This window comes from Metopolophium dirhodum, chromosome 8, assembly GCF_019925205.1.
Source record: "Metopolophium dirhodum isolate CAU chromosome 8, ASM1992520v1, whole genome shotgun sequence".
Lineage (NCBI taxonomy): Eukaryota > Metazoa > Arthropoda > Insecta > Hemiptera > Aphididae > Metopolophium > Metopolophium dirhodum.
Window position 1 is genome coordinate 8,289,056 of NC_083567.1, and position 16,224 is coordinate 8,305,279.

General features: G+C 32.3%; 1 protein-coding gene across 3 annotated transcripts in view; it reads right to left on the minus strand.

Annotated features, from left to right (window-relative positions):
• The window catches only part of LOC132951308 (serine/threonine-protein phosphatase 2B catalytic subunit 3-like), a 63,957-nt gene that overhangs the window by 17,970 nt on the left and 29,763 nt on the right, over positions 1-16,224 (minus strand). For all 3 annotated transcript variants that reach the window (XM_061023131.1, XM_061023130.1, XM_061023132.1), the window contains exon 3: positions 2,131-2,334. In XM_061023131.1, the coding sequence (XP_060879114.1) occupies positions 2,131-2,334 (204 nt within the window). The remainder of the gene's footprint in view (positions 1-2,130; positions 2,335-16,224) is intronic.

Consider the following 16,224-nt stretch of genomic DNA (forward strand, 5'->3'; position numbering starts at 1 on the left):
AATTCTTATTGTTGATTTGAATTACAGCAGTATGCAAACAAATCTAACACTATTTATATCAAATAATTAATGATAAATTATGAAAATACAATGTGTGTATTATCTGAAAACATAATATAACAGATATTTTCAATAGTTTCATTACATTCTGCAGTTATAAAATGCTTATTATAGTCATCTATTGCAGACAACTATCACTTTGTAGTTTATACAATTAGTTGCTACGTACCTAAAATATTATATAAGCAATATTATTAAAAAAAAAGAACTGAGATACAACTTAACATTTTTTTGTTCTAATGAAGATTTAAATTTGTCAGTGTTTTAAAAAAGAAAAAAAATAATTTAATCTTGGAAGTATTTTTATTAAATTTAGTTGACATTAAAATGAAAATAATAAATGTACAATAATATGTACTTTATAATTCAAACATATTTAACTCATATATAATTGTATATAAATAATTGATTTGTTTTAAAGCTGTCCTGCCTTAAATTAGATATAAGTTAGGTATACTATATGTCTTTATAGTACCTTAATATTATGTATTGTTCTATAATCTAGATGATGTTTTCGAGACAAACATTTCGAGTTTCGACTTTACTATATATTTTTGCACTTTACTTATGTTAGGTTTAAACGTCGCGTGATTTCAAATAAAAATCGCTAAAGTTAGCGAAAAAAATTCGCAAAGAATACCAAAGAGGACTTTGGAAATTTAATGTGTGACGCGTATTAAACTTCGTTAGAGCCAATATCGTATCCGTTGAGCAATAGTTAAACACAAAATGAAACGTGCTTAGAACACCAACTCGTACATATAAGATATTATGATATGCATTGTCAAAAAGAATAGCATTATTCTCGGGATTTGCAGCAGTCTTTGCCACATGTGCGTGTCGCGCGACAAACAAACGACCTACTTCAATATTATATACGAATGTACATTCTTCGAGATTTATATAACACGATTTACTAACTTATAATACACGAATAAGACATATCCCGGTTGCAGGATAACCTTGCAGGAATAAAATATGAAGGTACCTATATATACTGGGCCGCACTGCAGCGAATAATATATTTTAATAATTTCGAACGCTATTCGTTTTAACGTGAATCTACTGCACGGGTCATAGTTAGGTTAGAAGAAAATAATGATGTATTTTTTTTTTTTGCTTTAGGGAGGTAATGAAAAAACTCAAAATTTTTATGCATCATGACGCACACGAATTTACAGACTACACAGACTGTCTTTAAAATGGTTATCATAAATTTTCTGGGGATTTCCGAGACAGCTACGAACAGCAAAAATCATACAGAAATATTGCATGTCAGCCAAATGCACAGGTTCAGCTTTGTTGAAAACGTGTTCTTGGTCAGAATATTTCTTTAATACGATCAAATGTTCAGCCTATATAGGTTAGGTTGGGTGCATATTATACAGTTAGGATATTATTTAAACAATAAAAACTAAAAAATAATAGTTACAATTTTCTAATTTTCTAATCAATTGCTCTGCTCTCTCCCTCATTAGAGTAAATTAAAAAAACTTTTTTTCCTATTCCGATATCTGTTTTCTTAACGCTGCCCTCTCTTCCTTCCAACAATTGTGATCATAATAAAAGCTGTTCTCCGTTTCATTATTCTTAATTCTTATGCTTTCTTCTTGCTCATATTGGCTTCAAAATTAATAATGTTATGAACTTTACGTTTCTTCTATGTTTATCTTGTGGTGCCTTTAAATGTTAATCTTATCATAATAATTGAGATACAATAATAATTCATGTTAATATTTCATTACAAAAATAATATAATAATTATTATAATAAAAAATTAGGTACAACTCTGTTTTGTACCAGCAGGAAATCTGCGATGAGATTTTTTTCCTTTATATTCTATACTACACTTTTATAATACATACAGGATGATATTATTTTATAATACAGATCACATATTATTATTATTATTTCAATCAATTTTTCTGTGTTGATAAAAATTAACAGATGACTATCGCTGAAAGTATGCAGTTTGAGTGTCTATAGACACTTAATACCTAATATTAACGTCCAAAACGTTACATTTAATTTACCACGACGTCTTACAATAATATATTATATTGTACCCACCGGTAACAGGAGCTTCGATGTCTATCATGGTTTTTTCGGATCTGAGTAGCGATGCACCTTCGTTGACGATGCGCAACGCGGCCGCTTCGTCTATCCGACCCTCGAGTATGAAGTGCTGTTTCAATATGTCTGGTCGAGGTTTGTTTGTCCTCGAGTCCCATATTTCGGCAGTGGTCAACTTTCGGCCCGGCGGAAACGGTACGCCTAAAAACAAAATAGGTAATGGTTATAATATTATAGAATATTATTATTATTTATTTTACTATAGAATAGACTTTTGGAGTAGTTCTTAAAATATCAATTTGATACAAATATGATGTACGTATAGTCATTACGATCACAATTTTATTAATATTAGTATTTTTATGATATTGGTTGTAATATGTTATTTCCAGTTTGTACGTTAATTATTATTAGGTAATACAATGTATATGCAATATGTATTTTTTAATTAGTTATAATTATGTAACAATACAATATTATTACCACCTTAGCCTCACAAATGGGTTTTTATTTGTTAGAAACCAAAATGAAATAAATAGATAAAATATATATGTGTATATTTAATGGATTCACGATCGATTAAGATACAAACGATAAAACCGTTTGGTACAATTCTATCGGAAGAACAATGCACATAGAATACATTTCAGCATCAGCTATCGACGATTTGCTTCTATTATATTATATAGCAGATAATATATGTATTATAATGTAATAACCGAATTTCGTTTCCCACTCCTATAACAATAATTTGAACGTTCTATAATATAACATTACAACACATGTATAATGTAGATGCGTAAGTATTCATTTTGATCTCGATGACCCACAGTCCTTTAATTATTATTATTCACGCATATATATTATAATATGATGATAATATATAATAATATGCATGCATTATAATTTTGGTTTAAATTTATGCTTTTCATTGAACTATTTTGCAAAATCACAATTTTAAATTTTCATCATAATTTATAATAATATGTATACATTATAATTTATATTAGGTATCTATACTAAAATAGAGGTGATTAAAGTGATTGAACCCATTCGTGGTTATTAAATGGTTTAAATAATTTTAAAAAACCTTAATATTTAAACCTTAATAAAAGAACCCATATGTGTAGGTATTAAAAAAAACGAAAACCATCAACTAAACTGAAATAGTGGCTCTGATTCTAAAAAAAAAGAATATTAAATTTAGATAGGTATAATGTAAATCTAGATTCTAGATACCTATCGTACATTAAGGTAATAATACCTAAAATTTGAAATTAAATACAATTTATTAAAATAGGTAATTATTTTTATTTTTGATAGCATAGCAGCACAAGTATAGATGAATAGGAAATTACGATCTATAATATGTCGGTACATTTCGTAATAGCGGATTACTTTTTAGGCCAACGAACTTGCAGGAAAACCAGATGCCCAGGAAGCATAATATAGTAAAAGCCGATTTTTATAGTTAATACTAACGACCGATCATAATAATATAAGTACAACGGAATCGTCGATGTGTCGTCGCGATACTTGTCAGTAAGTTGTCGTCGTATCATTGATTCGGCGGGACCATCATTATAATATTTTGAACGTTTCAAGGTTTTCATTATTCTTTAGAAAATACGCCATGTGCTAGCCAGCCCTAATGTGACAAACATCTATGGTTTGATTATATATTTAGAACTTGGCCAGTGCATGGGACACGAGAGACGGCTGGTTTGCCAACTGACCCGCAAGCAAGCCATGTTTATTATTGTAATATACTATAAACTGTTTTATGGTAATATATATGAGAATAATAATATCATATTTTATGATAATATGGCGTACACGTTGTTATTACACGTAAATCATTGCGAGAAAGATTGATTAACATTGTGTGCGGAGGTGCAGGGGAGGTGGAAGGTTTTACGACACAAACATATACGAATATTATATTGTATTATATATACATATAACTGTTATGCACGATGATAATAATAATTACTATTTGGTAAACAAATGCCTAGCGATAAAACTTTATATACCTACTTACAACCTACCTCACACTCGGGTATATTAATATTTTTGTTATTGGGACTTGCCAAGCGTGTTGCTGATGGGAACATCGCCGTTAGTTGTTCTCAGTACACTTATTATTTTTCCAACCTATTTTTACAAACTTGACAATTTTTAACTGTACTTAATACGCGACGAAATATATTAATATAAATATATTGTGTCCTAAGATTATTGTTTGAAAAATGAAACCCTGCATGACATCGACATTACCATATCAAAAAAATATTAATACCTAGGTACCAAATATATTTACTACGAACAATGCGTTTATTATTTATTTATTAAATAGTATGAGCCTGATCCAAATGCCCAAATCAAAATATGTATTGAATGGACTGAAGCCTAAAGTTAATTGAACCAGATGAATAATAATGATTAAAATTAAAATAACTATAGGTATCAACATAACAATTCAAAATTATTTAACCAAAAATACCTATAACATTTGAACAATAGAACATAATATTATATAAATCTAACAAGGAATGATGACGAAATGAGTACGCTTGATTCTCAGCATTGGATTATTTTTTAAATAATGTTTAGGGCTCATTGAATGAGAAAGCAGTGAGAGCGGCAATAGTTACGCGGAGAGACAAGAAAATTGACATTGTACAAGTAATTACGAAGAAATTAAATTTGGTTACAAAGCTTAGGTAAATGGTAAACGTAATAACATTTACATTTGTATTTGCGTACGATTTTCTTTTGCAAATACTATTGTTACAATACATCAGACCTACTTTGATACTATAGTACTACTAGTTACTACTACAACTGACATAGGTACATTACTTTATACAGTTCAAAAAGATAACGTTTTGTGATAAAGTTTATTGAACTCTTAATAATACATATATATATATATTTCAATACTTATTAGTTATTAGTTATTACCATTTGATAACAATAACATACTTGTAAATGATACACATATGATTCGAAGCTCTAAATTAAAAGTGTTTTCAATTAAATATTGACAAGTCTACGATTGAATTTCAACCAAAGTATATTAAATTTAATATTTGTACCCACAAAAAGGAAGATAAAAATCAATTCACATTAAAGAATTGTCTGTTTTGAAAAATTGTTTACAAATATTTACCTATATAAGCACACAAATTGGGTGAAAAAGTAAGAGGGTAGCTAAAATTATGTAAGTGTCATATAAATCTTAACAAAGAGCATAAACTAATATTAAGCACATATTTAAATTTAAAGAATCCGTTATCCAATAAATTAAGATTTGTAATAGTGATATAGAAATAATTCCATGACAAGGGTGCTTATTTGAAAACCACAATCAGGTATGACGATGTACAAAATACATTTCGCTTTAAAATTTGATTGGTTATAGATAAGTCATAATCCAATATAATTTAACTTTTAGTTTACATAAAGAAATTTATATTAGATAACTCCAGTTTATTATAATTTAAAAATGAATAGAAAATGTAGGTAATCCATATAATTAAAAAAGTCAACGAATACAATATGATAGTATTATACATGTGGAGTTGGTTTTTTTAGAAAATAAATGCATTACAAAAGAATTAGCACTTGTTTATGTTAATTCGCTAGTGATTGAATATTAAAAGTTGGAAAACATGAAATTACCCTGAAATAGGTTGTCCGATGTATTAGCACTTCGTGCTTTTTGATTTAACGTTATTTGTACAGGGGTTGGTCGCATTGCCCATATTGCGTGCCCGACAATTTTTCGATCCCCTATCTGCTATTTTGCGGTAAAATATAATTAAAAAAAAAATCGATAAGCTCACAGGAGTCCGGAGCCACGGTGTCCTCCAAAAAAGAAAAAAAAAACCACTCGTTTATAATAAAAATCTTACGGTTTACCACAAGCTCTTGCGGTAAAGGCTAAAAGGGAAAACGGTGGAGTGGCGGGCACGGGAAAACCTTGTGCCAGAACAACTGGGCACACGCCATCCCGGTGTCGATTAAATATAAAGGAAATGAGTCGTAAATTATGTCGTAGACCTTTTCTGCGAAGAAAAAACGCACTAAACAACGCTGTATTATATAAAATATAACATATATAAGTACACACACGATGATTTACGCGGAGTGGAAGAGAAAATATAATGGGGGTTTTATTTTTATAAAAGTTATAAGAACTTTGACGCAGCAGAAATTGTATTATAACAACTCCTATGTCTCCCGTATAAAATGTAGAAGAAGTAGACAGCCACAATGGCGGCATTAATGAATGCATTTAAACGAGAATATAAAATTAAATAATAATATAATATTATAATATACGAGCAGGACACGACGTGATCGCTAGGGTGTGTGGGGCGCTGCACTTGACATAACCCATTTTTAGTGTTGTATAGTGTTATCGCTTCAAGTTTAAAAACGTATTTAATGATGTTACACATATTATAAAGCATAATCGCATTCAGAAAACGATTCTTGTGAGAACTCGGTTAGCTATATTATTACGTATTTCAACTTCATAACCCGTGGCAGCTACTGTGTATGTTCATAGTGATTAGTAGGACGTTATTTTAAGTTTAACCACATTTCCAGGATTTATATCTGATATTATAGTAATGGTAATAATATTATGTGAATCGAGTGACCTTGTATTTAAATGTAGTCTCCAAACCTTTAAGATAGTATTAAACTAAATCTAAAAAAAATATTTTTAAATTATTAAAATTATTAAAATTATTAAAAAATAAGAAATATTGTCAAAGCCGATTTTTTAATATAGTTATTATTTAATGTAGTTTATTACTTTATTAATATTATGGACTAACAAAATAAATAATAAATAGGTACTTGAAAAATTTTTTAAGAAATTTAAGTTGAAAATGTTATTATAAGACGAAAACAGTGATTTCTGGGTCTTTAACGGATATTGTTTTTGCAGGGTTGCAAGAATAAATTAATTTCTTCGCTTCGCTTCGAAGTATTTCGACCATTTTCCATATTCTAATGGAGAATTTCAAAAATGTCCATGACGTGTAGTCATATACGAAACGATTAGCGTTTTTTATTCCCAATCGTACAGTTAATAATGTGATACTAAAAACAAATTTAAATCAAAATTATCAAACACACCCCCGGTCGGAATAATGTAAAATGTACTGTTCCGTAGTCTGTTATTGTCTAATATGTTTTTGTAAACAGCGCGACGCGCGTGAATGTATAATAATATAATATAAATTATGAAGACGATGAAAATAATATGTCGACACAACGCTCGCTATTGAATAATACAATTATGCCAATAATATTCTGCATCGCGGGGCATATCCTCGCTATTGTTGAACACGCGCGCCCATTCATTTATAATTCTGCTGTTCTCGACAGCGTACAAGTCATTTTGTTATTATTATAATATATATTATTATATACATTATATTGTGTCTGAAAACTTTTCTATACAGCAGCAAACTTCGCGCGAAATATTTTCTTCGGCGGTATATAACTCAGACGTATATAATCACAGTGTATACATAATATATATATATATATACGCCAAGTGTTGTACGCGTTTTTCACGTCGGACCAGTGACGATGGCGTAACGCCAAAAAAACCTCACGAGACCCATAATCTCTGCTCGCGGTGACTATAATATACATAATGCATTGAAAACTTCCACTTTTTTAACAGCATTTTTCTTTATACGAGTACATTGCACACCATCCGGCGCGGTTTGCGTCTTTTTTACATTTCGAGTGAGTCTGAACTCTGAATGCAATATTATATACCTACATATAGGTGCACCATATTCCTTTATAGGTATAGAAATCCTTCCGATGTATTATAGCAAAGAATCGTTTTACCGTGCAGTATATTATATGATATACATATACGGCGTCATTCGCAATGGGAAATACGGTGTATTAAGTCACAAACGAGTTCAAAACGCGAACAAATATAAATCGATAAATAATTTATATGTTATTCGAATAAACGCGTATAGGTATTATATATACCAGTTGACATATCAACATTTTATACGGTTTACGTATATATATTATATATAATATTGGCGTCGTTTATGCGGAATTTATTCAGTAATATACATAATATAATGTATACCACGTTTAAACGATCGATTTATTTTCTAGTGGCAGTCACTGCGATCGTACTCGAGAGTGATGCATTTAACCCCGCAGTATCTATACGGTGCGGAAAGAATATGTATAATATACAAGAAAAACACTTTTGTCACTGTTGGTGAAAACGCGTTTTTCCTGACGAACTATTATATTAATATTATCATCACTGTAGAATACGACCACATAATATACTTGCGCGGACGACCAAAAAAGCCGTATAAAAATCGCGTCGTATATAGCGATCGAATCACAAAAAGTGCTACAAACGACCTATTATACTGCAGACGAAGAGGAACGCGTGGCGAAATGATTTGATAAAAAAATATAAAGATATTATATAGGTAATAATTGCGTATATTATTCATGTACTTAATTAATTGGCTATTATATGCGAGTACCTCGGAAAACTACTGTTGTTTTAACGACGGCCAAGCATATTATATTTTATTATAGAGGAGGTATATTATGTTTTAGTTTATAGATAATATTATTATATATTATTATTATGAGAAAAATCTTAACAGGTTGGTACTGGGTAAACACAGAATTATATACGTCTCTCTAAACAGACGAACACGAAAAAAAATTTAGAAAATAAGTGAGAAAAAAAAACAAAGGTAGACCGCGAGAGGAGACTTCTTTGAAGTTTAGCTGTGCGGATATACAGCGGCGGCGACGGCTATTGTGACCGATCACCGGCGAGGCGGCGGGGGTCGTTAATCATTCGTTTCGCACGATCACAAGCCAAATTAATAACAGTATTTATTTTTACCCGAGTCGGATGTTGTGTATATGCGGGTTTACTCTCACGCACATGGAGCATATAACGACAGATTTCATTAACCGTTTCGTTGGACACGGACAAAACGGATTATACGTACAGCATCATAATATGTGGAAAGGAAAATAATATGCGCAATGATCCAATGAAAACATTATCGCAGTGTTATTTTCGTCACCAAGACTTGTCCGCGTAAATCGCAAATCGAACACTGCATAGACTCTTATAGTACATGATATTATAATATATGATATCACGACATTATGTAAAATAGTTCTTGAGGAACGGTCTAATATGATTTTTAAATTCATGTAGACTAATATACGGTAAATATATATATTATTGTTTAATGCAAGATATAACCTACTTGGCTACGTAATATTATGTAATAATTTTTAAGTAAATTAAAAATTAAATAGTGTAAAACATACTGTTCCGTTTTGTAAGTGTGAACGCAAGGGCACGGTCGAAAAAATCTGACCTGGATCTGTCCCGTTGCGGTTGCGCTAAAGGAGAGATAGACCTTTATACTATATTATGACATAGAGGTGATTTTTTTTTCTAATTTTCCAGCGTTCGGGAAAATGCCAAATTTATGACCGCACATTCGGGTTTTTCGTGCAAAACGTGGAGAACGGTCAGCTTTTGGTTCACGTTGAACGGTCGCGATGATGATTTATCAATGTTTTCAAATTTTAAAATAATAATACAATTTGGCTCGCGCCGCGGAGGAGGTGGGCGAATGTAGCAAAACAAGTGTGTATATAATATATGTACCCGCCACATAATATTAACCGGTCGCTCTCTTACACACACACACACACACTCAATCACACATATATATCATTCAAACTGTATGGTTTATACCTACATTTTTTGTTGTATACATTTCTATATTATATATGTTATAATATGTATATACACATGTGAGAGCGTGTTCTGCCAGTATAATATTTATCGCGAGAACGAAATATAAGTTTTTGTGTGTGCGTCGACCCGTCGCATAATCGGTATATACACACACACACACACACACACACACACACACACACACACACACACACACACACACACATACACACCACTCGGTCTTTCCGACTTAACGCCGCACGCACTCCCTAGTTGTCCGTAAACCATTTTCCGCACGAAAGTCCACTGCGCTTTACCCTCACCCAGTCATCCGTTTCACAAGGACATTGGCATCGGATACTGTGTCCCGTTTGTCAGTCGCCTTTGTGACGCATTCCGGTATCCGTAGTACATATTATATATATATATTACATGTTGTATCATAAACTTAGTTAACGTTTACATTACAATAGGTAATACATATTATTTATGAACGACGAATATGCATTAGAATAATGCGAAAACGTTATACTGGAGGTATTATTAATTATTGAATTATATAGCTTGTGATATTATATTATGTGAGCGGGAACCAATATTGATCTATTACACGATTTCGAGGTGACGGTGGACGAATTTCAGAGCCGGATGCGGACAACTTCCGTGCGTTAATAATAATCATAATTAAGTCGTCGATAAGGGTATAGAGACGTAGGGTCATCAATAATAATAAGACGACCGTTGTAAACTGAGTCGGTGAAAATATCCAGGACAGTATATCGCAGGAATTAATATCCAGAAAAAGAATATTATATTCGAAAGAAAAATATTATAATGTAGACACTACTATGAACTTGCAAGTTATTATTATGCACGTTAGTATAGGTAATAAATACAAGTGATACGACCAATATCTTAGAGATTTTCAAAATGATTCATTTATTTTTTCTTTTTATATATTATTTGCATGCACGTATTTTTTAGAGAAAATTCACAATATAATACAAACAATTTAATTTTAAATAAAAGTGTAATTTGAGTATAGGTATCTCCATTACTACAACACTATACCTAATGTTTCATTTTAATTTAGGATATTCTTTACGAGTGAGTGTATAGGGACACACTGTTGCAACTTCTTTATGTCTATACCAACACCGCAGCCACCAGCAACTGAGTGCTACATTTTACGGCGGAGGGCACAATTTTCCCCATCTGTGTGTTTGTAGCAGCATTATAATATATTGTGATGCATAATATTTTATTTATTACTGGCGGTCACAGCAGAAGCGGCCCGTGGACGGAATAATAACGATATGCCCGTGCACCACAATACACTCAGGGTATCGATCACACACATAATTTAACAAATTTAATTTATTTGACTGCGTTAATCGCACGTTTCCTTCCTCCCCTCCCTTTCCACCATAAATACCACAGCATCTCGTCGGCAGAAATATAGCCATGTTGTATATAGGTATGTCCTGTCAGTTACCCTCACCGGTAGGTACCTACATTATACTATTAACCATCCTCCCTTTCTCCCTAGAGGCGATAACCCCAGCCACCGGTGGCGATGGTAACCGTTAATTTATCCAACCCTCTAATCGTTTAACCACCCCCTCCTCACAACATGGTACTATGATATACCTACGCTCATCAATATTTTATAATTTCTACATTAAAAAAAAAAAAACAGTTTATCTCAGCAGTAAAAATATATTGATTTAAACAAAATACTTACATTATACCTACCAATTGCATGACTACGCATTATAAACGGTTGTCAAATTTGTTTCATTATAGGTAATGAAGTATGGTATGTATGGTATGTATGGTAAAGTATGGTAAAGAAAATAATTTCAAATACATTTCCTATTATGTACCTGCTGTCCTGCTATAAATTTTAGGCTGGAGTACATTATATATAATAGACGTTATCGAGATACTCTTGAATCTTGAATTATGAAGAGCGTATTATCATAAGTAAATAGGTGTCTTATGAGTTGTGTGGAAAACAAATACATACAAATTAGTTTGGAAACTATATTATTCTAACGCAAAAAACTCGGTACAACTTTTGTTTCGTTCGTATCTTGTTTCGAGAACACATTGCATAAAACATGACTAAAGCAAACTTGATATAAAAAAGAATCGTAAAACATTTTACCAAGCAACGCTTCGCTCGTGTTTCTTCAGTTTTCGCAAAACCGTATTAATTTTAATGGGTCAACAACAACACCCACACGCGAAAAATAAATAAAAACTGACTACTGAATTTATATACACTCGTTTCGCTAATAACCCGGGTAGTGGTAGCCGCGGTGCGTAGAGCGAGCGGTTCTCATAATAATATTATAAAAACCGCGTTATTTTTATTTTATCAATTATGTACGATATACTTTGTATTCATATACATATACGAACCTGTTGGTCGTAAACATGGCCGTCGCGTATCAATTATTCACCAAAGTTCGAACAAAATTAACGTGCACCGCCGTGGGCGGGCGGAGAAAGAGCGCTCCTCCACAAAATAGTTTATTTAGGACGTTTGAGCTGCTTTTATATATATTATACAACTACCTATACCACCTATATACACTGCTAGGTAGTACTAGCTATATAGTGTACCTATATAACACGGTAGTCGCCTTGATCGCGTTCCACATTCGGGGCAGCGGGCGCGTAAGCTCAAATTTGCTCGCTGTAATTCGCGCACTCGCATGTATAATTAAGTACCTACCCTGTACAGCTTTTGCAGCAGTGTAGATATATTGGTATACCTACTCCGCAGCTGCTGCTTTTATGTATAGTGTATTAGTGTATTCGTATAGGGGTAGCGGGCGGACTGCGTATATATATATATAATATATATTAATACAAAGTTTTATCGCCGCCGCGGGGTGTTTCGGTACTATAATATATAATATTATTATTATTAAATAATATATATCACCGAAACGTAAATGTACGCGACAGACGAAAAATACGCAATTTCGTACAGCGCTTTTTGACAATGGTACCTAAATATTACATATATATATATATATATTATACACTATAACACGGGGGTACGTGGGTCGTGTGACCCAGCGATAGTCCGATAGTCGGTCCTAGTAGCAATTCAAGCGAGAAATCAAATATCTCTGAAAAATATATAATAACTCAATTGTTATATAACTCTTTATTGAGAACCGACCGATGCATGGAAACGTTGGAAACATTGTGACTAAATGTCAAGTTCGTTAGAACGATATATTTTCTTACGACTTTTTTTTTATAAAATCATATAATTGACCGGTTTTTCTCCCTTTTGGTCGGGGGGGGGGGGGGGGGGGGGGGTTCTCGCCGTAATCTTACCAGCACAAACTCACCCCCACCTCTTATCACCAAACACTCAATATTTCGGGGTGTGCCTATAGGTAATTCGAAATGTTTATAAGTTTATATGTTTACTTATAAGTACATATAAAAGTACATACCTAACCTAACCAGTCAATATACCCGGATTGATTTGATGAATTCACAATCGGATCGTGTTGCCCAAAGATGAGCCATCCTGCAGTACAATATATATAATATATATATTATATGTATGCACAAAATATATGTCATCATTATTATAATGTGTGCACGCGTGTCGTGTTGGCACGGGATTTGTGCGGTATACACGCGGCGTATGTTGTATGTATGTATATAAGTATATAGTGCACGGTCGGACGCCGTCGTCGGCCGATAGCAGGGAGGGAGACGGATGAAAAATGCGAAGTAAGAGAGGAAAATAAAGAGAGAAGAAAAAAAAAGCACATTGAAATTAGAGACTGCGAGAGTGGGCGCCCGGCTGTCGGGCCATTTCTGTTTTCGCTAATATAGCAAGCCGGCCCGGCCCGAGTCCCTAGTGCGCGTGCGCTCACACACGCGCGAGCCGTGTGAGTATCCGAGTGTATGCGCGCGTGTGTGACTGTGTGTGTGTGTATGCACGTGTGTGTGTCAATGTGTATGCATGTGTGTGAGTAGGTATATCTGCGTGTTATTTCGCTTGTGTGTGAGTGTGTATTGGTGACCGTCAAGTTGACGCCCGCCGCCGCCGCCGCCACCGATACTATTGTACGTGTATAATATTATATATGTCTATACCAACTATAATAGTACATAATATAGACGGGTGAGTGCGCAAAGTATAGTGGGCACGCGCGCAAGAGGGAGGTAATATTCATAATAATATTATATATAATATACCTAATATATATATATATATATATATATATATATACACCTACGTCTTATATATAATATAGTATGTACATATGAGTTTATTACGAGCTGGAACACAATTCGTAAACAAACACTTTTTTTTTTCCCGGGGACGCGATTCGTTTCTACCTTCCATCGACCATTATATCTATATATTATTTTTCCTGCGCCGACTCTGGGGAAACTCTCTAATAATATGATATTGTATTTCAAACGAGTGTATAGCATTATATGTAGCCAGGTGTGAGCGAAAATTCTTGTTACAAAAATGGCGGGCGAATGAGGATATCACAATACGCGTGTATGGTGTGTATAGCAGGATACTCTGATACTCATACCATATAAGAATAGTTTTCTTCCATCACTATACCTACTATAGTTTCTGTATTTTAAACGTTTCTATCAAGCGTATTGTATAAATACAGCAAAAAAATCATATCTGGTTGGTATAATATGTTTATGTTATATTATAGTGTATACCCGTGAAACAAATTTAGAACTTTTTTTGACGTGTTCTAAACGATTATTTTATTTTAAAATTAATAGTTAATATAATATACAGTTTATGCACAGTAGGTATAGAAAGGAGAAGTCACTTGAGACATTAGGAAACTGATTTTGAAGGGTTGTAAGCATGTGTAATAATTCTAAGTTAATTTTGATACCTAATGTAAGTAAGTAGGTACGCACAATAAGTATTTTTTGACTTGTGCAGTTATCAAATTAACCTCTTAAAGTCACCCTATTGTTTTCTATACAGGACATTTTACTATACACCTCAATAAAACATGAATCCAAGTAACCATTACTGACTCATTTATAATCATCAAGACGAATTCACCCTTGTCACTTTTGAGAGAGCAACTAAAAACAAATGGCTTTATATGTACTTTCAAACTTAATATTATATATGTAGTTAGATCATAGATATATTTTATGGATTACATATGATATTATAAATTATAATTGATAACACACATATAGTTTCGAATGTTTCAGTGTATATAATTACAGTATGAAAGTAAGTACCTCCTTATGTATAGTAAAAAATGCAAAACGTCAAAAGCTATTGCTTACAAAATAATATGATATGTAAATATGTTGATTAAATCTTTATACAAAAAAATGGTCAAATTAGCAAATTCTCTGGAAATTTGATTGGCGCAGAACTCATCACAAAAAAGTGAACATATTATTAATTATTTTGTTTTTAAAAAATCGAAGAGACTACCTACCGTTTACAAAATATTCAAGTTAAATATGATAACGTGCATTTAAAAAACAAAAATTAATTAAAAATCGTGACGGTAAAAACAATTGTGTACTGTCACATTTGTAGAGAAACGAATTTGATAATAACTCTTATATAATATATATATAACTATATTATGTGCATGTAGGTGGTATAGCCGGCAGGTGTACACGATATGAAATCGTTCGATCAATGTATTCATGTGAAGGGAGATAACAAGGGGATGATGAAAATTGTTCGAATAAAAACAAATAGCTCGACTAAGAATTTTAATTATAGGTCAATTCAGATTGGCCAAGCATTACATTTTTGTGTATGTATATTATGTATTAAACAATCAAAGAACAACATTTTAACGAACCCGTAGGCTGTGGTATAAGGATTATATTGTTATTATAATATTGTACCCTTAGTATATATAATATAAACCATAAGTGCACCTAAATATAAATCCAAACCATTATGTTGCGATCACGTTATTGGAATTACGTTGGTGAGTGATATAGGTTGCACAGCTTTTCTGCGAATCAAATTAAACAGAACCTATGGTCTAATAAGATTTTAATGCCGTGATTAAAAAATAACTTATGTTTTGTAATAACAATAATGTTATAATGAACAGAATCTCCCTAAAAAAAGAAGAATTACTATAGCTGTGTAGGACATAATATGACAAAATCACTAATCGCTATAATACCGGACTGTAAGAATATGTACATGTCATCGTTTGCCAAACTTTTTGAAAACAAAATGTTGATATATTTACAATGCAATATTCGATGCTTCGATTTGA